The sequence below is a fragment of the Opisthocomus hoazin genome, chromosome 1 (assembly GCF_030867145.1).
Source record: "Opisthocomus hoazin isolate bOpiHoa1 chromosome 1, bOpiHoa1.hap1, whole genome shotgun sequence".
Classification (NCBI taxonomy): Eukaryota; Metazoa; Chordata; class Aves; order Opisthocomiformes; family Opisthocomidae; genus Opisthocomus; species Opisthocomus hoazin.
The window spans coordinates 138,251,735-138,279,570 of record NC_134414.1 but is presented as its reverse complement, the minus strand read 5'-3'; the positions used below and the strand labels follow the sequence as shown (position 1 = coordinate 138,279,570).

The following is a 27,836-nucleotide window of genomic DNA, read 5'->3' as shown; positions in this document are numbered from 1 at the left end:
TAAGAGATTTGTTTTCCCTCATGCATCATCCTGGCACGGATATAATTTTTGTCTTTAAAAAAACATGGGTTCATAACTATAGTTTTCAATTATGTCTATCAAGGCATTTTTTAGCATTTTCCCTAGAACAGTAGGTTCCTTTGTGATTGTTCAAAGTTAATTCTCTAAATTTAGGGTATAAAAATGTTTTGTGTTCTTTATGTTTATATTTGATTCCTTATCCAACACTGATAAAAGAAAATATCTTGCTAGCACTCTATTGTATGTAATAACATCAGGATAGAAAAGCTTAATGAAAGAGTATCATGTATATACAGAGATCAGAACAAGATAAAGTACTTGCATTTCACAAAAAAAAGCTGCTATTGCACATTACACTTTTATTATTAGGTTGGTGTTGTCTGTTCATACAGTCTTTTAAAGTCTCTTTCCAGGGAGGTTCCTCTGTTACCTGGAAATCAGCCATATTGTAAAGCTGGTTTCTCAGGATGCGGCTCTAGAATTCTTTCCTCTCCTATGGTGTCTATCGAGTTCTCCAATTTAAGATTTTGTTCAAGATCAGTCATGTTTGGTGGTTGCTTTTTCTCTGGGTAACATAAGGTTTTCACTTCACTATGTAGGTTGGTATTGGTAAATTCTTTTTTTTCAACACAAAGTATCTAATTGGTCTTTATTGGGTATGTGATCGGTTATATGTTCTTCCACTTTTCAGTCACATTTGTGGATCTGGGTCTTCTTGGGTATTAGAGTAGCTGATACTGATTTCTGAGGGAGGACTGCTTTGTGAAATCATTTCCTGTCCAAAATGCTCTCAACTCCTGTCACAAAAAAAGCAACAGCCAGGCAAGCAGTAAGAATTAATGGCACCAAGTAGAAAATAGCTGGCTGATCTGTGTTAATGCTGAAACAACAAAGCTTGCCAATGGACCGCAGCTATCGGCTGCAGTAGAAGTTACAAAATAGATCCACGATGACTGTGCCTGAATGCCAAATCTGTGAGAGCAGTCTACCAGGAGACCAGGAGTTAGAATGTCCTCAAGGCCTAGGACAGTAGAAGGTCTGTCAGAACCTAGTGCAGGGTACCACACTGGAATCTTCAGCAGAAGTGGGATTTTCTTGTGATGTACTGAATCAAATGGTCCAAGAGCTATAATTTCCATTATGCTGTCCCCACACCTGGCTAGTGAAGGAGCAGTAAGTGTAAGGAAGACAGCATAGACCAGCAACGCCAGCAGAAACAAGGTGCAGTTCTTCACATTGGCTGTGTGAACTTCTTTGAACTCGTAAAGGCAGATGGAGATTCCTAGAGCATCTTTCAGGATCCAGGCCCATTTTCCCTCATTTCAGAGGACCATGCAAAACCCAGCAGTGAATATGCTGAACCCTGCTGGGAGGAGTTTCTTCACTTCCAAGCCTTTGTGAAGACACTGTGAATGAATTTTCTGCTCTCCAAATGGGAGTTTGTTTAAGAAAGGAGAGAGACAGCTGTAGAGCCCTAGTGGTGCATATATGCAGAATAATCCTGTGATTAAACATAGTAAATTATCGTAGGAGCAATAAAGCATAAGCGAGATAAAGAACATGTTGTTATGTTTTTTGCAAATAAAGAAGATACCAGAGTTGATTGCTGTGTGTTCAAAATCTAATTTTTCACAGTTGTATTTGATGAATTTCTGTTGATTCTCCTTGAGAGCTCCTGCCCAATAGCCTGCAGCAGTGACTATAGCCTCTGCTAGAACGAAAGTGATACTCATATTACATGCCAAATGTCTGTCCAGCTTCTTGAAGAATAGATAAAGTCCAAATTTTTGAGCAAATCTGCAGGAATAGTAATATCCTTACAGTGATCCAAATCGTAGGTGTGTCTACTGACTCTGGATACTGTAGTATCTCCCCTGAGGGTTAGTAATCCTTGAATAGCATTTATTCCCTGGAGCTCTCAAAGAAGTTGCAGTTGCCCTTACTCTCTTAGACAGTTCTAGCGATGAGGCCCCTGCCATCAATATCATCCTTGCCAAAGAACGAAGGAAGACAACATAAGGCTGAGGTGAATATCTGATGGGGCTGGAACCAGCAAGGTTGGCTATCCCTTGCTCTTCAGGAAGCATCCCCAGTGAGAAGGCACTAGGAAGCAATAATCTCCCATTTGTGGGCTAACTTTGAGGAGTCCAATTTGCTGAGTCAGCATTTGCAGAAGAAACACGTGCAGCAGGAGTGGAAGAAGCAGTGCCACTACTTCAAGATATTCTCCATGCTGTGAGACTTCTTCTTACTCATTTTTTGCTTCAAGAAAGTTTCTATCTTTCTAGAGTGTCTTGGCATATTTCCTTGTTACATAGCAAGTCCTAGCCAAGCAAGAATGAGTCCCATCCACTGATCGTTACAGTTATCTGCATCTCCCTGTCTGAGGAAAGCATCTCCTGTGTTCTACGTGCCAGGTCTGTCCCTTCCCCTTGTCTGTGACACCGTGTGGCTTAGCATGGTGGCAAGCCCTCATCGCCATGAATACCTTCTGGGGCTTGGTGTCACCCATGGTGGTTTAGTAAACTCCTTCAAATAGCACCTTTTCTCATAGTCACTCCTCTCCCCTTCTCATGGCTGTGTGAGTTAGAAGATGAAGTCCTCTGATATTAGACTTTCACTAATAAATCTTACTTCAGTTGTAGTACCTTCATAAACTTTCAGGATTAAGGATTCTGGTGTTTCCTTGTGTGTTTCTGGCATGATTTGTTTTCTTCTCTCTCATGTTGTGTATGTTAGGAGTTGAGTGAGATCCTGTATGTACTGAGAGCAGGAAACAAAATCCTGATGTTGAGAGAAAGTACCTGGAGCAAGCACATACAGGCACTTGGAGCATCTGTGTCTCCAGGTAGAAGGCAGGTTGCAAGATGCAGATCACTGTCAGGAGTCTCAAAAGATGTTGTTCACCCAGACTAAGAGGGTCAGACGAACACGGTATTACATGGATTTCTTTTATTTCACTGCAGACTTTCTTTCAGGTACCTAGATTTTATCCAAATTAAGATGGATCCTTGAAATGTGTGTGTTTTCCCTGTCTTTCTGAGCTTTGTTCTTTGGGAAGCTCAATTCTTTCAGCCTTAACTCAGGGCAGTTAAGAATGTATTTAACTGAAATTTTGACTTGAATTATTTTAAACATGACACCACTTTTTGTACTTAATGTTTAGCAGAACTTAGTTGTGCCTTTCTGTATAGGTGAGGGCTTTAGTTACATGTTTTTGTACTATTTATTCTTTAATGCTCGCTTCAGTGGATAAGCCTATTTTTTTTCTGATCCTCAAGAAGTCGTTGCTTGTTTTGATATTCTTGCTGTGTTTTGTTTTTTTGATTGTGTTATGGGCTCTAGAATGCATCTTCTAAGGTTCTTATTTTCACTGTGGGTTTCCCCTAAAGTGTGTGTGGACTGTGGTACAGTGCCACAGCCACCCCTCCGTTCCAGATCTAAGATGCTTGGTAGGTCCAAGGCTTCTTGAGAAGTGTTGCTCTGTCCTGCAAGTGCATGAAATGCAAACCTAGCCAGAGGGGAGATCACAGGGGAAGAGCTAGTCATCATCACTCATACCTTCTGTGCAGGAGGCTTGGCAGGTATGTGTGTGTCTAACACCTGTCTTTATACACACCCAGGAAGAACCTTCCATTCTTAATCTTTTCTGTAAAATGATACTGGGCGTGTGTCCCATGAATGTTCATTCATGAAGATTTACAGTATTCTTGTAAGAGTATGTGTTGTCATGCTAATTTCAGACATCAATAATTGTGTAGTGGATAGACTTGAGGATAAAAATACTGGAGTTATTCTCTGGGTTTGGAGTGTTTCAGTGGGCAGAAGTATGACTATCTTTTCTCAGCAGTTAGCACTCTGAGACCCTATGGCCCTCATTTACAGATTAGAGTAATCAGTTTAGAATGTTTTCTGAAGCAAGAAGGAGCAGAAAAAGGAGTGCCATAGCTAGTGGTGGTCTCTGAAAACACAGATTTAACTCTCTTGACTAGCATCTTGTAGGAAGGCTGTAATAAAATCAAACATTGAGCTCATGGCCTCTGGGCTCCTCCCCACGAAAGTTCAGCTGCAACTGTTTGCAGCAGGATTGTGGTGTTGTTTCCAGTTCTTGAGTATCTTCTAGTTTGTAAAGCAAGTGACTGAGAATTAGGATTAGCAAGTGGTATCTACATGCTTTGCCTAGACCTCATTTGTTAGCAGTCCATGAAGAGATTTGTAAGGTATGCAGGAGTAACCCCATCTCACCTTTAGAGTAACTGAGCATCTTATCTGGTATTAACAGCACTTGTCTGTTGAGAGAGTGCACAAGCTGCCTGTTCACTGCTTGCTTTTTTTCATGAAGTGGAGCTTCACAAGTAATTAAAACTCCTGGTGTGACTGGTAGTGGTAAATAAAATATTCCTGCTAGCAGTGATGCATGGACTAACAGGGACTTTGAGCAACCTTGTCTAGTGGAAGATGTCCCTGCCCATGGCAGGGGTGTTGGAGCTAGATGATATTTAAGGTCCCTTCCTACCCAAACCATTCTATGATTCTAACAGAAGCCCAGAGATGGACAGGGGATCAGTTATTGCGCAGAGCGTGTGGTTGTGCTTGAGAAATGGGATGAAGTAAGGAAAGCAAAGTGAATGTTATCCTAATGGCTGTTGTGTGATAGTGGCAGGAGGACACTTACAGCATTATGACAGTGTTCTTGTCTGCTGATGATTTATTAATATGATATAAAGGATAGCTTATTATTTGATTTTTGTTGGGCAAAGTTATTTATGATATTTGCAATATAAAAAAAAATTATTTACTGTGTTTACCATCCTTAGATGTAACATAGTTCCGTTACATGATTGTTTTTCTTATCTTTATAAACACCATCAAAATGATGTATCTTTCTGGACAAGGTAATAATGTAATTCGCATGGATAAATCCAGCCTGAAATCTGTCATTTAAAATCGAGAGTGAGGGGCTGTTAAGTACCTCTCCTGGTTTTGGCTGGCATAGAGTTAATTTTCCTCCCAGTTGCTGCTGTGTTTTGGGTTTAGTACGAGAACAATGTTGATAACACTGATGTTCTCAGTTGTTGCTAAGAAATCAAGGACTTTTTCCAGTTTTGCATGTTCAGCTAACGAGCATGTGTGCAGGAGCTGGGAGGGAGCACAGCCAGACAGAGAGCCCAAGCTGGCAGATGGAAATATTCCATACCATAAACGTCATGCTCAGTATATAAATGGGAGTTGGCCAGAGGGCAGAAATCTTCTTTTCCTCTCTTTTCTGGGAGTTCGGTCTTTGTTTTTCCTGTGAATTTAGCAAGTTATATGAAATCTGCAAGTTTGGCAAAATCTGTGAAATTCGTGAACTCCGGGATACGTGTGGGTTCCACAATCACTGCTCAGGGACTGGATATGCAATTGGTCGTCGGGCGGTGAGAAAAATTGTATTGTGTATAGCTTGTTTTGCATATTCATGATTATTAGTATTAGTATTTCCTTCCTTGTCTTATTAAACCGTCTTTATCTCAACCCACGAGTTTTACCTTTTGTGCATTTGTCCTCCCCATCCCACTGGTGGGGAAGGCGAGGGGTAAGTGAGCGACTGTCCAGTGCTTAGTTGCCAGCTGCCAGGTTAAGCTATGACAGTACCTGATACTCTGTTAACAGATAATCAAACTGATCCTTTCCAGGAAACTTACAGACAGCATCTCTTCTGTTCAGGAAGACTCCTTATTAAAATTATGTTAAATATGCCAATGGATATCCCCTAACAACTGACCTAATTATATGAAGTATAGGTCTGTAGTAAGCAAGACAATATATTTTATGAACTGATTTCACAGAAATGTTGACTGTACCTATGAAGGAGCTTATCCAAATTAAGTTTTCAAAGGTTGAAAATCTCAGAGGAGATAACAGCATCGTGTATGTCCTATCCAATAAAGATGAGATTTCAGTTTGTTGCTAGATGGCCTGCTTATCCATAACTGGTTGTGACAGCTTACAGGCTTCTAACTGGACACAACCTGAGAACAAACTTTTTTTCTTGAGTTTTAAAGCATTGTCACATATTGGGCATTGCTACTGCTCACCATGGTGCAGATTGTAGTCCTTGTGGAGTTTCTGTTTACCGGGCCTGTAGTAAATGTGGTCTTGACTGGCAAATGACACTTAGCCCACTTTGTTGCTTTATCTCAGTACCACACAGCACCCAAAGAGGGAGAAAGGAGGGGAAAACTGATTTCGCTGCAGTTTTGTTTCCCCGAGGTCTGATTGGAAATAGGTTTGCCTGTTGGTAGAACACGCTTTAAACTGGTGGAAATAAAGGACAAGCTGTTTTAGCAATAGAAAATACAATAACAATGCAGTGATAGCTACTCTTAAAACTGACTCTTTGGTCGTGTTCCTGTAGAGGGCTATAAAAGCTAAGAAAGAATAGATCATTTGTAACTGAACTCACATGCCATGTATCTGCTGATGACCGGGTCTACTAGTTTTTGGCTCCCACTTCGGTAGTTAGTCATACTGATGCTGATGGGCACCAGTTACAGCAAGCACAGTATCTTACCTGGTACTTTTCCAGACATTCATTTATTGGCATTAGTGTTGACACACTAACACATTAATTTCTACCCACTGTGTTTTCCTATGTTCTTTCCTCCTGTGTTTGCTTCTCCACTGATGGTTTTCATGCTTGATCTGATGAAGAGAGGAAGTATGGCATTCTATTTCATCAGCTGAAAACACTGTTCTTTCAGTAAGATATTTTTCTGCTTTAAAACAAAACAGAAATACAGCTCTGGACATGATAGCACTTTAAAGCCAGGCATCTTTGACTGTTTTGCCTTTTGGAACTTGTTTTAATTCAGCACTGACTATTGTGCTTTCCTTTAAAAAGGAGTTTCAATATTAAAAACTGTTTAGACAAGAACAGGTACTGTGAGAGAAAAATGAAATAAATGGCATGAATGCTACAAAAACTGCTAAGCAAAACTGCTAAAAACTAGCAAAAACACTAATAAAAGTTGTGTTGCCTCTAATGATGTGTTTGCCTGCCACATGATAAAGATGGTGAACTTTTCTAGTCTATTAGGAATCAAGAGGATGCTAAGCTATCTGCAGTAGTACTGTATTACCATTTATGAATTGGATAATCATATGATAAATCTTTAAAGAGGTGACCAAGAACCTCTCTAGCCTATTAACATTCTTTTTTGTTTTTAGTTCAAAATATAAAATTGCAGGTAGGTGCCTAAAACAAGAGAACACAACTATGTCTGTGTTCAGAAAAGGCCATTTAAGGTGACCTAGGTTTCTTTGAGGCAGTTAGTCTGATTTCAGTCATCTTTCCCACCCCAGAAGTTCAGTTAATGGAAAATAAGGGATCGTCAGTGTAGTAGTCATTTGATGATAAAAGTATTCTTGTAAGAACGTGTCGCTGGCTATAGATTTGCTCCCATTTGAAATGGCAAGAAAATAGAAAACTCTGGAGAAATTTCATCAGTTGGTCAATGTGGCCTGTATAAATGAAGTCCATTTTTATGTTGCCAAAGGTGTAGATGCAGACTGTAAGTTATAACAAAAAATCAACAATCCATGTTGGCCAGACCAACATGGGGACAGAACAAGGGAGTATGTTTTGAATAGTTGTGGCTTCAGGAGTATGTGGAACTCAAAGGCAACCAGCTCAGTTTGAACTTTTGGTACGAAATCCTGTGGCGAAAGGCCTATAAGCATTTTGATTTATAAACAGGAGTTTTGAATACAAGGAGGAATTTACTTATGTTGACGTTATTAATAAAGGATCACTGTTGTTATGCTGTAAACATCTTGATAATCATGTTCTTAAAAAGATGTGTAAAAACGGCAGAAGTGGTAGAAAAATCATTAAAAGATAGAGGACTGATAGTTATGCTTCCTGGACACATGAATAGTCAGTATGCTGTATATGACTCAGTCTAGATATGTCTCTGGAAGAAGTGTTTCACTTAAATATTACTTATTGACATAAACACAAAGGTAGCATGATAATGATGTTTTATTTTATACAGAAGAACAAATTGTTGCTCTGAGCCTTTTTGATTTTTTTTGTTTGCGTGGCATAAAAGAAGAAAATTTTTATCTTATATTTTTGGCCCTAGGATCTGTAAATTATGCTGCAGGAGTTTAGGGTATTTATCTTACCATTTTTCAAAATAAATGTCTGGTTATTTCAAGTGCCTTGCAGAATTTACACAGCTATGAAGATTTGATGCTTACTAATTCATTGCTCGTAGCTTTTGTTTGCCAACTAATTTTCTGTCAGAACTTGGTCCTGATATATATATTAACAGTAGATAAGCTAAATATATCTGTAAATCAGTTCATCCCTTTAAAAAAAAAAAACCACCAAACACTATTTACTCATTTTCATCAGGTACAACGTAATGAAATGTATTTTGCATCTGACATTGTGTAAAGGATATGGTTTTGAAGAGGTAAAAATTATGTGCTTTTTAAATTATTTTTTCTAGACTGTCCATGATTTTTGCATTGTAATCTGTTACATCGTACCAATGAGAGGAGGGAGACTGTGTGTATAATGAGTGCATGTAGGGTGAAACAATATGTAATTTCATCTCTGTTTAACTTTTTTGTGAAGGCGAATACAGACTAAAGGGGACTGAGTCATTTCTGGCGAAGTCTAAAGGGGAAATCAAGATTAATTTAAAATGGAAAGCCTGGCAGTACATTCAAGAGAAACAGGAGACAGGGATAACTGAGAAATTGATACAATGTAAACACAGAGCTGAAGGACAAAAAAGATGACATGGCAGAGGAAAATATATGGGAAATTAAGGAAATATTTGATGTGAGTGGAGAATGCGTTAGGAGCAGATGTTACCAAAAAAAGCCAGTGTCAAGAGAGATTAATAATCAGAGAAGGCAGGTAATTTTTATTGTGTGAAAAGGATTATCATAAGTCTTGTAAATATAGCACAAACAGCTTAATTACTTGACTTTAGAACCATTTCTTAGGGTTCCTGATACACATTTTCATTTGTAAAAAAAACAAAGAGACTGGATCATCAGTTGGGTTGGGACCTTCAGGAACATAATGGAGTCTGTTACTGAACTCAGTAGAAAATCTGGTAGTAGCAAAATACCAAGGATCACTGATTATTAATTCAAAAAGAAAAGACAAAACAAAAACCAAACCTAAAGATTCTTTTTTTACCATTTTCTTTGCCTGGGTGTGTTTGGCTACAAAGGCATGTTGAGAGGCTGATATATTAGGGTCAATCAGAAGTTTGAAGAATACATTCTGGAGATGAAAAAGCATTCTTCCCCTGTCAGATCCCTCAAGATGTTTTTCATACTTGTGTTCATTACAGCTGCTCTCTTGGCACTCCCTCCATGGCCCCTTCTTATGTCTTGTCTGCTTTAGCCCTCCATTCATTCCCCCTCCTTCCACCTCCTGATGCCTTTTGTTTCTTCCCTTCACCTCCTGTTTGTGCTCTCTTCTTTTAACAACTTCTCCCTGGCACTTCACCTTGTGTGAGGCTGGGGACTGGAAGCCCTTCCTTTTACCAGTTTTGCTTCCCTGCTGGCAAAGCTCCATGCTGATCTTCTGTCCCTCGATGGCTCTTTTGGTTTCCTAATGGCCACTCAGATTCATTTTTCTCCCTTCTCTTTCTCCATCCCCTTTTTCCACTCTCTCTAAATCAATCTTTCTTATTGCCAGCAAGTAGTGGGAGAACATTTAAGCCAGATGCCAGACATTGTCTGTGCTCTCACATCTGGTTCCCTGTGCTGCAGTAGCTCCCACAGCAAGAAGAAATCACCTGAAAGCAGAGTCTTTTAAAAGCGCGCTTATATCCTTGGAGCATTCTTAGGCATAAGTGATTGTGATTAGTATGTTGTGCAAATTCAAGATTGTTGCTTCTAGTCCTGAGACAACTTATTTACACAGGTACCTAATCTGGCAGGTTAATACTGCTTGTGCAGGGAAACTTACAGTGAAGAAGTCAGAGATATGAAAAGAAGGAAAAATAAAGCACAAAAATTGCCTGGGCTGAAAGAAACTTTCAATAACAATAGAAGAGAAAATTAACTCAAAACTGCCTTGGTTTTTGACTCAGTTAGGTGGGATGAGAAACAGTGCATTTACCTTCCAGGAATGATCAGATCAAGGAGGCGTTTATATGCCAGATTTTCATCGCATCTATTCTGAATTTTAAGTGATCTGTGATGTTGGCTGACTAGTGTAAAGTGCCACAGATTGGAAGGCCATTTAAATATGGAGAACGTGTAACTTTTCTACTCAGACATGCGTGAAACTCGTGCCAAGAAAGCCGATACAGCTATTGAAGTGAACGGGAATTATGCAGTTTAATGGAGGTATTACTAGCCAGTGCCTGGTAGTTTAAATGTGATTAGCTGGTTGTCCAGTGCATGCCAAATTTTTACATTTAGATCTTTCAGAGCAAACATTTTAAATATTTCTAATAAGGTAATATATGCACAAACTTTCTCATGGGGATTTTTTAAAAATTATCAATAGTGTGAAAACAATGAATATTTCATTAGATTCTAAGATGTCTTAGTCAACAGTAACTAGATTCCTCATGTCTGTAGTTCAGCAAAGCAGCTTTGGAAAACTTTAGTAAAAGATAAAGATAGTATCACTTAAGAATTCTGTTTGCAAATCTTTCCCTGCTGATGGTAGAAAACCACCGTAGTATTTATTATCTTATATCTAAGAAACAGCATTTGAACATAGAATTGCTAATTTGTAAAATGTGAATAGGCAAGGTAGTAGTCAACCAGATAATATCTCTTATCTGCATTTAACTGATGCAGTTAAAGTATTTTTCTATGTTTTTTTTTCTGCTCATTTGTAGACTGTATTTGAACAATATGCTCAGATAGGCATTTTAATGCTTTTCAGTACAACTCTAACTTACGGACTCCCACTAGGATAGTTTTCCTAGGTTGTCTGGTCCATCCATATTGGTTGATAGGATGGGCTACTTTCTTGCCATCTCTTTTGCCAGTGCTTTACCTGTCCCTGAATTCAGTATCCAAAAAAACCCACAACCTTTATTTTTATCTCAGAACAGTTTAAAGCCTCTAGCAGAGAAGAGATCGGGAGATTTGGGAGTGTGAATGGACCTGTACAGTCCTGTGGTACCAGGGTGTCTGTGGGCCAGTACTGAGCTTTTTGTTTCAGAAGCAGAGTGCGGAGTGAAATTGCAGCTTTTTTCTTGAAATCAGGATGATTCTGGTGCACTGCTTTAGAGATTTTTCACAAGCTGAATCTCTAGACAGAGATATTAGAGACAGCTAGGCTGATATCTGTGGTCATGGCCTCGCTGGACTTGTCAATGACGTGCTCCAACTCAGGCGCCAAGAGCAGAGGAGTTAACAAAGGGAGCAACTGACTTGTGCTTGTCTTACCAGACAGAAGAAAAGGGGGATAGCCCACCACTGTAAATCGAGTAATCTCAGGGACGTGAGGGAGGCCGCGCAGCCAGAGGTTGCTTAAACATTTGGCCACCCTGTACACGTACCAAGAGGTGGCGACTCCCGCTTGTGACAACACAACATTCCGTGCCAAAAGCCAACTGACACATAATAATTGACTTAGTCCCACCTCGCCAAAAGATTTTCAAACGTATAAAACCTGGCACTTGAAAACTCTCTTCGGGAGGAGGAGCCAAGCGAGAACCTTACGTGACAGGCGGGTCGACGGGTCTGAATCTCTCTTCCCCGTAAAGAAGGGACGCCTCTTTGGTAAGAGTCGCACCTGTGACTTTGTCAGGCGTATCCCTGGGAACACCTTGCTAACTAAAGCGCTAAACCGTTACCTTGAGCTCAATGTTTGTAGACACAGCATTCATCAATGGCAATCCCGAATCTGTGATACCTGTTGCTTGAATAAATTACCTGTCGTTTCAACTTTGCGAAACTGTTGGAGTGAAAGCCCTTGGAGGGGCTCTGACAGGCAAGTTGAATCTGGTAAGTGGCTACGCGCTTAGTCCTTTAGACATAAGCCATTGGCCAAGTCTGGGACTAGAAGTAGATCAGCCGCACCTAGACTACTCTCCGAGAGTGAGTTTAGAATGCAAGGGGGTCTGCTCTGAACCTCATGACTCAACGGGATGGCTTTCCTTTTGCCGCTTATCGGACTCCGTTACCCCTTTTAACGCAACAGTATCACAGTGATTCTTAGATCGGAGGCAACTGTTACATCACCTGATTTCTTGCATCGTCTGCAACTGGACAGCCCTTCTTGCTTTCCTACCATTGTTTCAAGTTGTCGACAAAAGCATGTCTTTCAGGGAGATATCCAGTGTGGTTTTCTTTTTTGTAAAAGTATCTGTAGAGCTCTCATGTGTGATGTCACTGGCTAAACAAAATGTCAGCCTCGTCCACATGTTCTGAAAACTAAGGGAGTATCAGAAAATCTCTTACAAAAGTAGTTTTCTTTTAGTGAAAAAAAACTGGCTTGACGATAGAAACCGTTAAAGGAAAGAGAGGCCTGGCTCAGAAGTGGTGCAGAAGGAGGCAGTCATATATGTTCATAAATGTTGACTTTCTGAATTTGCGGAGTTGGTAATGGGGTGGTAGTTTGTTTTGGGTTTTTTTTTTTTAAGAAGGAGCATTTCATGAAGCATTTATTTGCTCATGAAAGGAGTAGATCAGCAAGTTATATAATATTTATGGATGAAGTACTATCTGCTTTACCACTGTTGTTGAGAGACGAGAATTCTCATAGCACAGGAGAACTCTACAGCAACAGATGCAAGAACACAAGAAACTAAGGAATTAAGCTCAGTTTCTTTCTCTCTGCCTGTGTAAATCTTCTGCGTGCCTTACAGAAGTGTAGTAGCTTAAAAGGCTAAAGTTTAAAGGAGTGTCATTGAGCACCAAAGCTAATGCACAAGGTGAATGGCATCGCCCTTAGATCATTCCTGTCTTCAAAAAGGACAAGGAGGATGACCCAGGGAACTGCAAACTGGTCAGCCTTACCTTGATCACTGTGAACATGATGGAGCAACTAAGCCTGAAAACTGTTCCCAGGCCCATGAACGACAAGGTGGTTGGAAGTAGCCAGCATGGATTCATAAAGGGCATGTCATACTCAGCCATCCCTGATAACCTGTGATGAAATGACTGCCTTGGTAGATGAAGAGAGAGAACAGTGGATATTGTCTACGTAGACTTCAGTGAGGCTTTTGGCACTGTCTCCCATAAAATCCTCACAGAGAAGCTGGTGAAGCATGGGCTGGAAGAGCAGGCAGTGAGGGTGACGATCAGTGGTGCAAAGTGTAGTTGGAGGCCAGTAACTAATGGTGTACTCCAGGTCTCAGTACAGGGTCTGATCTCATTCAACATCTTCATTAATGATCTGGGTGATGAGGCAGAGCGTACTGATAGCAAGTTTCCTGGTGACACAAAACTGGGAGGAGCGGCTGATACGCCTGAGTATCATGCTGCCATCTGAAGGGACCTCTACAGGCTGGTCTACAGGCTGGAGAAATGAGCTGACAGGAGTGTCACCCAGTTCAACAAGGAAGTGCCAAGTCCTGCAACTGGGGACGAACAACTCTGTTCACCAGTTCATGGTGGGGGCCAAATATCTGGAAAGCAGCTTAGCAGAAAAGTGATGGACACCAAGTTGACCATGAACCAGCAAAGTGCCCTTGCTGCATAGAAAGTGGATGGTACCCTGGGCTGCATTAGGAGGAGTGTTGCCAGCAGGTATGGGGAGGCGATCCTTCTCTTTTATTCAGCACGTACTTCTGTTTTATTCAGATGCCACGTCTGGAGTCCTGTGTCCAGTTCCGGGCTCCCCAGTACAAGAGAGGCATGGACATACTGGAGAGAGTCTAGTGAAGCACTGCAAAGATAGTTAAGGGACTGGAGCATCTCTCATCTGAGGAAAGGCTGAAAGAGCTGGGACTGTTTAGCCTAGAGAAGGGAAGGGTCAGGGGGATCTCATCAGTGCATGTAGATACCTGATGGGAAGAAGTAAAGAAAGCAGTGACACCATAGCCATTTTCCAGATTCAAGTTGATTGCTGTTTTTTTAACTCTGATCTTAGACTGCTAAGACAGGGTTAGATTTTTCATTTCCTTTTTTTTTTTTTTTCTGTCATAGTGAAAGTAATATAAATTCACAGAGCATCCCTTTGCAGAAGTCTTCTCTTGTTTAAAGACTTTTAGTCTTTTAGAAATGCTAAGTGTTGTTCATCAAGTACTTTGGTGGTCATTACAGCTCACGAAAGACAGCAAAAGTACTGTAGCTATGGCAGTCAGTGTCTTAGCAGTATCTGCAAGTATTCCTTCCTTGAACATCTGCCATGACTCGAGACCTGCAATGCTAAAGAGATGCTGTTGTATTTATATAGTTCTACATCGTTTCACCACCATAGATGTAGTTTGTAGCTGCCTTCCTAAATCTCCCATGAGCATGGATTTAAGTTCTTTAGGACCAAGTCTAGATGTGACGTACCTCTTCAAACATCTATAAAATATAGCTGAAATGCTCTCCCACGCAATTCGTACTATGATAGCTGAAACATTACCAGAATCTTACTGCATCTCCCTCTTCTCACAAGATGCCTTTCTAATTATATCTGTGGAATTTATTAGAAGCAAATATGTAAAGAGGGAGTCATGTCTTCATTTCGTGGTAGCAAGATGGCCCCCACTTGAAGTGGGGAATGCCCTAGGAACAGCGTAAAACCCAAATGTTGAAGGGGGAAAGTGTGTTGGAACTTAGAGCTATTCATCCAGCATGCAGACCTCTTTTTGCCTATGCAAGAAGGCTTATAGACAGATAGGCAACAAAACAGCAATGCTTATTAAGCTAGTTATCTGTGGGGGTTTTTTGTGACGATGCTGCTTACCTTGATTTTCAGCATTAAATCACACCATGAGCCTCTGTCTTTACTCATGCAGAAAGTCCTGTCTGACAGGTTGAGCTTTATAGAATCATAGGTTGGAAAAGACCTCTAAGATCATCAAGTCTAACCATCTACCCAACACCACCATGCCTACTAAACCATGTCCTGAAGTGCCACATCTACACGTTTTTTAAACACCTCCAGGGATGGGGACTCCACCATCTCCCTGGGCAGCCTGTTCCAATGCCTGACCACTCTTGCAGTAAAGAAATTTTTCCTAATATCCAATCTAAACCTCCCCTGGTGCAACTTGAGGCCATTGCCTTTAAATGGGTGGTTAGCCACAAAAGGACAGTGAAGAATTCACTACTGCAGATTGAACTCTGACGGTAGAAAGGTAACTGGTTTGGATTGGGCCAGGAAATACCAAGTATCTTCCTTAAGAGTCTGAGTCTGGTATTGCTGTCAGATGTTTGTTTGTTTTTTGTTTTTTTCTTTTAAATCTGTATTCAGTTATTAGATCAGTCTGCCTTGTCATCTTAGCATTCAAAGGAAACGTACAAGTTTTGGTAGTAATGGTAGCACTGAGGACGAGACATCATTTTTGTGAACTTGTGTGGTGTATCTGGTTTTTGTCTGCTGTTTTTTCCAGGATCAGAAGTTGTCAAACCCGTAGAACCAGCCACATTGCTTGACATGGATACTTACTAGTTAATAACTATCAGATTAAGGAGAAGTCTGGCATTTATTACTGTTTAAGAAGAATGATTCAAAGAATGACCTATGCACATAAGTGAAAGAGATTCTTTATTTTATAAAATGTCTATAATCCCCCCTCAGTGTTAGGAGTAGAGGCCTCTCGAGGCTGTTTGCCATTCATAGTGCTCGAAGGGAACACCGAACAGCAGTATTAGCGTAATACAGTTTTCTAAGAGTTGCAGTCTTGCATCTCTGCAGTCACTGGATACATCAGTAAGGCTTTTGAAGAATCGTCCTGATCTTTAAGGTCTGTTCTGCTGAATGTTTTGGCCTTACTTGGATTAATAGGCTCAGGAGCAAGCTTTCATGCTGTGGGGTGGGTGGCAGGTTTGGTGTGTTAAGCGTCAATTTAATGGATGAAAATGATTCAGGCCCTCACAGCTGGTCTGCTGTACGCACTAGTTTGGAGATACTGATTGATGTTTTCATCTTAATGAGGTATCCACTTACTCGATTTGGAGGTTGGGTTTTACTTTTTCTGCTAATTTCCACTCTCCCCTTCTCGCTGTAAACAGCTTGATTTGTATTTGATGGGAGGAAAAAATCCTTTCGTTGCTTTACAGCATTAGCAGAAAGAAGTGTTAGCCTACCAAAGGATATGTAAACTGATGGATTTAGTGTGTTAGATTTTGCCATGTAAAATGGAAATACTTCTCCAAGTCTATGGTGATTTCTGAAACTTTTCTGAAAAAAGCCCTTATTTTGAGAATAGACAGAACAGCTACCCTGGGGTTAATACACATGTCTACCTAGAACAGTGGTTTTGCGTTTTCAAAATAGAATGCCTTGCTAGAGCTGTTACTGGGTCTTTAAGAAGACTGTGATCGGTTACCTCCACATCTTAAGGCCACTACATGATGAATTCTGTAATTAAGGCAAGTGTGAATGCACATTTGAAAAAAGATTGAGTTATCTTGCAAGAACAACATTTCTTTGAGAGCTGTTGTCTTTGTGGTGATTTCCTCTCTGTTATAGAGTCCTATACTTCGGAGCTTGTGCTAGCAGAGAAACTTGGGGCTGGATGGTCTCCATGATTTATGCACCAATTACAGCGGTGCTGTGTGGGTCTACAGAGTAGGTGCAAGGCCCTGAGAGACAAAACACTTTCCTCTGACACATATGGAATGTGCACAAGCCATTTGATTAATTGGTAGTATGGCTGGAAGAGCAGTAAGGAAGCTGCGTGGTTCTCAGTTATTCTTCTGTTCCCTGGCAGAGTCCAAATCATGTCAGTCTTCATGGTTGCAGATGTCGTACAGTGCATTTCTAAAAGCTGTAGTGATGATTATGCAGCAGTCACAGTCATGTTTCATTATTAGTTATCCTTATCACCAACTTTTTAATAATCAGTAACTTACTTTCCCCTACTCCTTTTTGTATTCTCCATATCCGTGGAAAAAGTTATTATTTCCTTTTCCTTGTATTAGCCTTTTATATACTGAAAAGTCATTATCTTGTCCTCTCTTGAACATATTTTCTCTGGACTAAGTAACTGCAGTTCTTTTACTGTTTCCTAATGAGTGCTGTTTTCAAGGCACCCATTCATTTTTTGTTCTTCTCGGTTCTTCTTGTCTGTATGTTTCTTGAAATGGATTGCCTGTCAGCAGGGAACTGCCAAGGCTGAAATTGAATCTATCAGTTTAACCTGGTTTTAAAAAACAACACACCCCTCCCCCCCCCCAAACTTACAGTGTGGTAAGTAACCATGTTGTCCGATGACAGCACATTATTATAACAGCTAGAGCCTGAGGCACTTACTGTTGCTCTTAAAGTCAGAAACTTATAAAAGAGGTCACTTTAATGAGCTCAGCCACGTCTGGTCTGCAGTCTCCCATAAAAGACCTCTCATCCACCACTGCTTACTACATTTCTTTCTTTTCGCTGCATCTCTCCAAATGTGCTCTTCTGGTCATTTTGCTCTGATGAAAACCTGTGCAGCTGTCTCCCAGTTGTCACTCCAGTCTGCTTAGGTAAACACTGTCTCAAGCACTGGTGGTTTTGTTATTGAGAAGCAACAGTGAAGTAGGACTGGGATGGAAATAGTAGAAGGTAAAGGCATGTATTCAGGCAATTTAAGTGTTTCCTTGCATCCAGTCTTGGATGAAAGGGATATGGAGAGGTAGAGTTTTACCTTCTGATGCTAAATCAGTGGTACGTAGAGTCCTCAGCCCAGCAGAGGTGACAGGAGGTCACCTCAAATCACAGCAGGTTTTCACAGGTACTGCTAACATGGTTGTCTTAACTCACAGTTCCTGCTGCTGCCCTGATGCTCTGGTCTGCTCACATGATGAAACGGCTGGCAAGTGATTGCCTTGACTTAACTCTCCTTGTCTAGATTCATGCACATTTAGATCAGCTCAACCTTTACTTCATCCATGCTTAGTAAAAACTGCTTCCAATGCTATAGTTTGTTCCCCAGATATCATGGTACATTTCAAATTGATTAAAAGCTCAATAGCAGTACATAAATAGCGATTAAGAATGTTCTTCTAGCTTGGAAGTTTCTAGGGATGTTTTGCCATTGAATGTTCTTACCTTAATGTTTCAATATCTTTTATTAATGACTAATACAATAATGTGTACCGCTTTCAGAGGATGCAGGATCCCAAAGCTGAAGCTAAGCAAATTCGTGCCACAAATGTCTTTCCAAACTATGTACCACGTAACTGGAAGTCATCATTCTGTTCTGGATTAGGTCTTAAAGCTTGTCTGCACTGTAGAGGAGCTCCTTTTAGATGACTCCCTGTAGATAGTTCTGTCTGGTCTTGACCAATCTACTACTTGAAAATCTAAAAGTTCAGCATTAATCTTTGGCATGCATTTGTAGGTGCAAATCAGGTGGTTTATATGTAACTGGGACAGGATAGAGCTTTTAGTTCTCTTCAGGGTTTCTTTTTCCCCAGTTACCATAGACTCCACCTGTATTATGTCTCTTATACTATGGCTTTCTGTTTTGATGTGGTCCTTTATTCAAGGTCAGAGTGTTATCTGAATTTTACTGCTAAATTTCTGCATATTTTCTCAAAGACTGTCTCTTGTCAGTATCTTTGCCAAAAGTCATTCAAGCTATATTGCCTCTGTTACTTCATAATTCTATCAAATCATATTCTCTTTTTCAGTTCAGACATATCCCATCTTACAATTCATTTAGAGCACCTCTGTGAAAGTTCTTTTTCCTGGCTCACTGCTTTCAGCTCCACCTCCATCTCTCCATACTCCACTGTGTCAAATACAATTAGATGTCATCTTTAATATTCTTTTCTGATGTATTTCATGTCTCACTAGTCATCTCCTCAAATATTAAGATACTGATTTTTTTTCCTAGCTTCATATGAGGATGTTCTAGATTGCTTATTTTTCAGGTACTTTTGAGCTTACCTCTCTGGTGAGAATCTCTTCTGTTTTCCTCCTGTAGGCTTTGCAAAATGGAGAAATCATTTTTTATAAATCCAGCAGAGGTGTCTTGCAGTCCTTAAAGCTTTTATTCTTCTTGATTAGGGAATATTGGTCAGGTAGTCGATAATAATAAAATCATAGAATATCTCAAGTTGGAAAGGACCCGTAAGGATCAATGAGTCCAACTCCCTGTTCCTCACAGGACTACCTAAAAGTAAACCATATGACTAAGAGCATTGTCCAGATGTTTCTTGAACTCAGGCAGTCTTGGTTCTGTGACCACTCTCTCAGTGAAGAACCTTTTCCTAATGTCCAGTCTGAACTTCCCCTGGTGCAGCTTCATTCCATTTCCTCGTGTCCTATTGCTGGTCACCAGAGAGATAATGTTGCTATAGTATGTCTGTGTTGCACAAGTTATTTTGGAGCATGGCAGCTCTTTTTGTTACATGTTCATACAGTGCTTCAAACTGATGAATAATCTTATATCCAAATTAAGATGATACTTCTGCAGAAACGGAGTGAATATTGACAATGTGTTAATTAAAATATGTGCTAGCAGCTAGCTGGTAAAAACAGATTTATGTCATGGGGATCTACAAAATATGCTGCCTCCAGAAAAAGTTTCTTCCTGTAGGCTTAGAAGGAACTTTCTCCCAATTGCTCATTTAATTAATAAACAGTAGGTTCTGAATAAGGCTGTTACAGATTTATGTTCCAAAAGTAAGTAGAAACACCACTAGAAATGAAAGAGATTTTGTCCCGTCAGTAATTTCTGTGAGTAATCAGACTAGAAAGGGAAGATTAAGCCTATAATTATTTTTTCTTATGCATTATCAATGAAGGAAGAGCTACAGGAAACTGTGTATATATGGTTTTGCATAGATTGTTCATCAAAGAATAGGAACTGTCTACACATATATATGTCTTGTTAAAAAGAAATTGTGAAAGTTAAAATACTTGTGTGGGGGGTGAGGGAGTTGTCTCGATTTTTAGCTACAAAATATAACGTACGATTTAAAGACTGCTTTAGAAAGCACTTGATATTCCTAGTATTGGTAGAGGAAGGTGGGAGGAGAATTTATATTTTTCTTTAATAGGAACGTAAGCGCTCTTGCTGGAGAGCATGGAAAGAAAGAACTGAAAATGACAAGTTCTTTTCATGTTCAAATCTTAATGAAAAATATAAAGTGAACAAGTGAACAATAAATTATAAGTTAATATATTTTTTACAATGTAAAGCTTTTCTAATACAAAGAAGTGGGTGGGGCAAGGACATTTAAGTCTTTATAGTTCTTGGAGATAAAACAGACTTTGTAACTATTTGCAATTGATCCTACTATCTTAGGTTTTCAAGATCAAAGCAGTGCAACTGGCAGGAAAACTTCTTCCAGCCTTCAACACACCTACGGGTATACCATGGGCAATGGTGAATCTGAAAAGGTAATGAATTTTCTTTTCCAGGGAAGTGTGTTTCTCCCCCTCCCTCCAACTTTAAACTAGTAATGGCATATGTCAGTTTTTCTTCATAGTGGAACTGTAGAAGATGCAGACAAATTGGCACTTTAGAATATTTTGTGAGAGTTCAGAGCATTCTACCTCATTAATTGCAATAAATTGTGACCATGATTTGGCTCCTGATTCTGCAATAAGAATTCAACATGCCATTGGAACATACCCAGTGTATCATGCCATGTGTTGCCCTAGAGCTTAATCATTGATTCTGTAGTCATTAAAGAACCTATTAAAAAACAAAATTGTTTGCAGGCCATGGTTGAACTTCCTAGGTTTTATGTACTGTAAGAGCTGTATGTTGCCTTTAGAAGACTCATAGTGTTTGAGAAGATGATGGGACTCTGAAAATACTAATTCATTTTACAGTTCAGCATAGGTATAAAGGCTAATTTGCTGAAGTCCACTATGGTCCGTGGAGATGGAGAGGCTCCCTCAGATCAGGCACTGAACTTATATGGTCTGCATTGCCTCTGGAAGAGAATTGCCTTGCCTGATTTATCTTGTATTGCTTGCAAAATGCTGGGATTTCCCTCAGATTTTGAGAGAGTGTTTTCGATGCAAGGCATTTTTAAAATTTTTATTATATTCTTAAACGGTAGCTTAAGTTGGATACCTGTCTAGATTGTGTGTACACTTAAGCAATTAGAGGTAGTAAATAGCAGACAGGTTTTGAGGTGTTTAAAATTGTTTTCCTTTTAGGAGAGATATTTGTTGTGCTTTGTTAGGCTGTGAAGAGGTTTAGGACTACTTTGAGAGTATTGGCCTTACGTGCCCTTTCATGATCAGGATACGATCCTCACTTTGCTGTCCCTTCTCGGATGAAGACCACGGAGCTGTAGTTTGCCTTCTGTTGTTGCAGGGCCTCACCACCCATGCCTGGGTTTCTCTGCTTTGCCTGTGCTGCGCTTCCCTTCTGAGGCCATTTATTGGACCTCTGTACAATTTATATTGATGGGTTGAATTTCCCTATGCGTTTTCTGCACGACACTGTGGTTTACTCAGTCTTGTAGTTCTTTCTGCAGTTTCACAGGGCTTGAAATTCCTCTGCGCGTAAGTTAGCTTTTTTTATTTTTGCTTTGTTTAACCCAAGCCTGCACCGTGATTCCAGAATGTTTGAAGGGCCCAGACGGCCATATTCCTCAGGCAGCACCGGCATCTGCCTTTCTGGCTCGAGCAACGTAGACGGCGAGGTTTAAGAAGCTGCAAGCAGTAGAGGCATGGATACTTATCAGTAAAACACGGAGGCAGATCGCATAGGCTGGGTATCAGAGCACAGCCAGAAAGACAGGACCGGGCAGGAGGATTTGCATTAGGCGGAGGGGAAAGGATGGCAGTGCCAGAAATTTCCTGCATGCTGATATTGTTTATGCATTTACTGTGTCAGTCTCTTGGTAACGTACAGAACCAGCCAGCATCACAGCAGAAAATGGTGACTGGCATGCCAGAGGGCAGTGACAGTAGCAGGCGTATATGAGGACACTTAATCATGAGGCTGACATGTAGTAAAGGACAAGACCTGAAAGAAATATTTGGAAAATTACTGACTTGTGTTTTATTAGCTTTTATATTCACAATGGAACACTTAATTTTCTTTTTGTGAGAGCTGTACCAAAAAACCCCTGAGACAAGCTATGATTTTTGTCTCTCTACACTCTGTAAATAGTGGTTACTCTATAATAAAAAAGTGTTGCTCTGTCTCGGGTCAGAGCTACAAATACTGCTCCATAACCAACATTTTTCCTTTATAGTTCCTCTTTCTAATTTATAATTCAAAAAATAAGTAAGAAGACATTCCTAATTGATTGTAGTCTGAACAATAACTGAAATCTTTTATGAGAGAAAGTAGAAGTAATCTCCAGGAAAATGTAGTTAACTTCAGAATTTAAAAGATGTGATCCTGAAAGGTGGTGAAAACTCCCAAATTAGATTAAACGAGGTATTTTAGGAGTTATGACTTAGCAAGACGGTATCTCTTAGAGTGCAAAAGATACGAGTTATAAAATACTTTCTGTTGATTCTTCAAGTGAGCCTGAGGAACTCGTAATGTTCTGCCTACAGTAAACATACTGTTTGCCTATGTAGATACAAATAGGGCCCACTCCTGTCCTGCTGGAGCGTCTAATACTGACTTGAGGCACATCCACACAGGGAAGGGAACTCAGCAGATGTTTGACAGAACAAGGAGGCGAACGCTGGCACCTTTGGACGTATACTCATCTCGTCAGATAATTGCTTTTGATTCTTGTTCTTAGGAACGTACAGCGAATAAACACAATCAAGGTTGGGCCCAGTATTCGGTCATTGCATTTCTGTGACATCAAGATATTACATCTTTTCATCACAGGACTTTGTTGATGAGGTTATGGCATCTTTTTTCCAAAATTAATCAAAGCACTCCTGTAATCTGAAGTATGGGTTAATATTTTTCTGTTACATGTTTAGTTTGCTGTAGGGGTTGTTACTAGTGCTGTGCACAGTAATTCAGAAGTTTTTGTTCTCCCTTTTTTATGCATATTTGTTGGAACTCAGTGGTGTGGGTCGCAACTGGGGCTGGGCTTCTGCCGGCAGCAGCATCCTCGCTGAGTTTGGTACTCTTCACATGGAATTTGTCCACCTCAGCTATTTGACAGGGGACCCTGTGTACTACAACAAGGTGGGTCTCAGATTCAATTTTTTATTATACAAGTGTCTTTTGTACTGTTCATCGTAAATTGCACTGAAGGGAAGTACTTTCTATATTTCATTCTATTTGCATTCTTGGTAGAAGGTATTTTTTTTCATACCTGTATTTCTGTTAACAAATAGGTGACTTTTTCAAGTAGAAATTGTGACAACACCAATTTTTTTGTTTCAGCATGCATTTAAAAATCATAATTTTTAAAGAAGTTTATGTGAGCAGTCCTTTAAAAACAAAAACTCACTAACCTGCAGGAAGCCTTCAGAAAGCTTCTGGGTTCAGATTAAGAAAATTTACTACTGAAAAAAAGAAAAGGAAAAGGGAAAAAAAAATTAGATTTAACTATGTGCAGAGAGCAGGTGAACATGGTTAGTGGTAATCCTGATTTTGATTTAATTTAGGTCATGCATATTCGGAAGTTACTTCAAAAAATGGATCGCCCTAATGGACTTTATCCAAATTATTTGAATCCAAGAACAGGCCGTTGGGGTCAGCGTAAGTATTCTTATTTTATTCATTCCTAATTAAAGCTCTACTTCTTACTTTGTTGTCAAGTTGGGGATCAGAAACGTCATTCCTTAGGGCATGAACAGCATTGCTTGAAAACATACAGCATAGAGAGATTACTTAGACTTGAGATCTCCTGAAACCAGTTTTTGCCTGTTGCTTCCTCTGAAGTCGTGCAGCTCAGTTTTTATGGTGCTTTCTGAAAGCATCTTCCTACCAAATCTGATGCCTATCCTTATATTTGTCAGTCAATTAAAATTTTCAGTAATAATGAATGAGGCTGAAAATAGTTTCCTCGTGTTGATTTTGTTCCTGATTTTGTTCTGCAAACCATCTGGTAAGTGAATTACTGTAAGGTAATGTAGAAGTAATGCATGTTTGTGGTGATTAAATTTCAGCTCGTTCACCTGGTGTTAGGGACTGACATTTACAAACGTTGGTCTTCTACTTTGTGGCATGTGAAATGGCACGATGAACCTCATTATAGATCCTGCTATTATCAATGTGTCACTCATTTAAATCAAATTTAAAAAGGGGGACTTTGGAATGAAAAGAATAAGTTGGTTCTGTTGCTGACAACGTAAGTGGAGAGATAAAACACAAAGACACAAACATGATTCCTTTCCTTGAAGTGGTTCTTCCAAGGGAAGCTGAGTGGTTTAGTGCTTTCATAGTGGGTGTGATAAAAGAGATCTCTTTTTCTTCAAGGTTTCTGTTCCTATTTCTTTTGTGAATCAAGTTTATTTAGGAGAAACAAGAAAGATGATCTGGTTTTGTCCTGTTTGACATCATTGACAGGGTTCGGGGATTTCAGTGGTTAGCTGTAAATATCCAGTGGAACATGTTCTGGCTGGCAAATTGAGAATTTGCTTCTGACTTAGTCTGGTATATGAGGGAAATGAATGCAGCTGTCATTGCAGTGACTGTGAAAAGAGTTGTCTAATCTGATCATTAAGGCTAAAATTCTCTCCAAAGACCATAATATCTTTAAGTGAATAGTGACACCTTCTGAGACTGACATATGGATTGATGAGATAAATTGTTCAGACAAATTTGGGTTTAGCGATGCATTCAGAAAAAAAGAAAGTGAGCAAATACCAGTGTTCACCCAGGATTTATTCAAAAGACAATTTTGCATTGTTGTTCTGAAAGAATTTTTTCTATTGCTTTTTTCTATTCCTAACCAAATGCTCCTGCTCGTTTTAGTAGAAGTAGTGTAATGTGGCATATCATCAGGATTCTTCAAGGGCTTTTTGTCAGTTTTAATAATAATGCTTAAAATTAGCAGTGCTTGGGAAGAAAATAATCCTGGTCACTGAGAATAAACATACAGTGAAAATTTCAACTTTGCGGAAGTTTGGAGCTCAAACATGCTATTTAAATTAATTTTGAAAGATAATGCATTTAGGACTATAATATTACGGGCTGAGACTTAAGTTCTTAGGATAAAAAATACAGCTTTATAGAGCCTTTAATTTTTCTGTGTTGCTCATTAGCAACAAACTTATTTCCTGGAACTTGGCATTGGGTTTTGATTTTTTTTTTTTTTTTTGAGCGAATAAGCTTCCAAATGCAGATACAGATGTTCTGGTAGTGTTTCTAAGATTTGCCCAATGCAACAAGCATTTCTAAACCTATCTTGAAATATTTTATGGGGAAAAGATAGCAAGAATTCATAATTCTGTTTTTCCTTCCATAAACCAGGATGGAACAATGAGAAACTGTCTTCATTGTATCCCTGGTAGATCACTCTTCAGTGAATGTATTTGCAGAAATTTAAGAAGTTATAGTAAAGGTGCACATGCACTGGAACATTGGACATATGAGCTGGAATAGCTGAGGCTTATGCAGGAATTTTTCTTCTGATCTCCTGCAGAGATTGTATTCTGCATCACAAGTCAGTTAAGTAAGGGTGATGCCTTCACGCCCTACATCTCAGTTAACTAGAGGACTCATGTCACAGAATCACAGAATGTTAGTGATTGGAAGGGACCTCTGTGGGTCATCTAGTCCAACCCTCCTGCCGAAGCAGGGTCACCTACAGCAGGCTGCACAGGACCTTGTCCGGGTGGGTCTTGAATATCTCCAGAGAAAGAGAATCCACAACCTCCCTGGGCAGCCTGTTCCAGTGCTCCGTCACCCTCAGAGGGAAGAAGTTCTTCCTCATGTTCAGGTGGAACTTACTCTCCTTCAGTTTGTGCCCCTTGCGCCTGGTTCTGTTGCTGGGCACCACTGAAAAGAGTCTGGCCCCATCCTCCTGACACCCACCCTTAAGATATTTATAGGCATTTATAAGGTCCCCTCTCAGCCTTCTCTTCTTCAGGCTAAACAAGCCCAGCTCCCTCAGCCTTTCCTCATAGGAGAGATGCTCTAGTCCCCTAATCATGTTTGCAGCCTTCTGCTGGACTCTCTCCAGTAGCTCCTCATCTTTCTTGAAGCCCAGAACTGGACAGAGTACTCCAAATGGGGCCTCACTAGGGCAGAGTAACCATACTGTTACTAACTTGAGTCACATTGGTGGTATTAAGGGCAGGCAAGGCTTTTATCTTCTCCTCAGAAGGTATTCAAAGAGCATTCTGTTTGTGTTGTTACATCCTTTAGTCCTGGAAAGACTGAGACGGTGGAAAGAGTACCAAAGCATAACTTTTCTTCTTTCAGCTTCTGGGAAAGCTGCCCTTTTCGTCTTTGCTGCGACCTTTAGTTTGATACATCTTATCTTGTACAAAGTACTTTCTGCAGGTAGTTTCTGACAATTACTTCAGAACTCTCTTATTTGTCTAGATACATGTAACTCTTGGCTCTGACCTTTTGTTTTCCTTTTTTTCCCCTTCCTTTTAGCATTTTTTTCCCTCCTCAGACTTTTTTGGCTCAATTCTAGTTAGGTTTTCTGTTAATCTGTACAGTGTTCAAACTAAGTCATGAGTGGTGTGAAATAGGTAATATAAATTACATAACTACATACATAAATACACTGTTGAAGAAATACAGGGTTTAGCTGCAATATAGCAGCATTCTGGTGGTGCGTTTATTTTCTATTTTTATACCCGGCATTCCAGCAGTGGATGTATTCTAGTGGTGGGTACCTTTATTCAAAGTAATAGAAATAAGTGATGTGCACAAAGCAGTGAGACTAATTAATGTTACTACTACGAGTTGATTATCTAGAGACTAACAAACAAAATATATAATGGAAGAATTCATTTAGGTCAAGTTTTCTCAGTATTTGTTTTGTCTTTACCTTTTAATTTATTTTTTTAAAGAAAAAAGTTAGAGTATTTGAATAGAAGAAAAAAATATACATTTCTGTGTTGATTTTCTGTTTAATTTTGTTCTAACCAACTGACAGATAAACTTAATTACTTAGTTCCTACTGCAGGACAGATTTGTGGAAGAAATGAGAAGCCTCAAACATTTTCAGTGGCTTTGTGGCTCCATAGGACTGTAAGCTGGATGTATCTATACTTGCAAGAAAAATTTTGTGGAAAATTCTTGTTAGCTTCTACCTTGATACTGTATTTTGATACTTTCTTAGATGTTGTTGCACAAGGAGCCTAGGCACATAAAAAACCCCACAAGGATTGCATCTACTTTAAATTGCAATTCCAAGTACTAAATGCTAGTGTGAGCAACTAACGTGCCTTTGAAGAAAACTTTTCTTCCTTTTTCCTTTTTGCTCCAGAGATCTGTGGAGTAATTTATGCTGCCATAGAAATTACTTCTTAGCATATAGGTCTCACAACATACTGCATTTCTTTTCTTTAAATCATATTTTGCAGAATCTCAATGTCATTTGTCCATCAGAACCTTGTATGAACTGGATATAATTCACGAATATGAAGTTTTTATCTCAGCTGCTGGTGTGGGAAATTAGAGTGATAAAATTCAGTGCTGGGCCTTATGGAAGGGGAGGGTGATATTTATCTGTTTACAGAGTCATTAAGCCAGGCGATTTTTATTTGCTCTCATTTTTTCATAAGTTTAGTTCACTCATACTCACAGGTACCAAGACATGTCCAAGTTGTCTAGACTCAAAGAAAAAGGGACACTGGCTATCCAGTCCTCTTTGCATATCTAGGGTTCTTAAAC

The 27,836-nt window shown here is 39.7% G+C and overlaps 1 protein-coding gene across 1 annotated transcript in view; it reads left to right on the top strand.

Annotated features, from left to right (window-relative positions):
- Positions 1-27,836, top strand: part of MAN1A2 (mannosidase alpha class 1A member 2) — a 155,105-nt gene that overhangs the window by 81,450 nt on the left and 45,819 nt on the right. Inside the window, exons 6-8 of the mRNA XM_075437898.1 lie at positions 20,400-20,494; positions 23,096-23,219; positions 23,645-23,738. Of these exons, the coding sequence (XP_075294013.1) occupies positions 20,400-20,494; positions 23,096-23,219; positions 23,645-23,738 (313 nt within the window). The remainder of the gene's footprint in view (positions 1-20,399; positions 20,495-23,095; positions 23,220-23,644; positions 23,739-27,836) is intronic.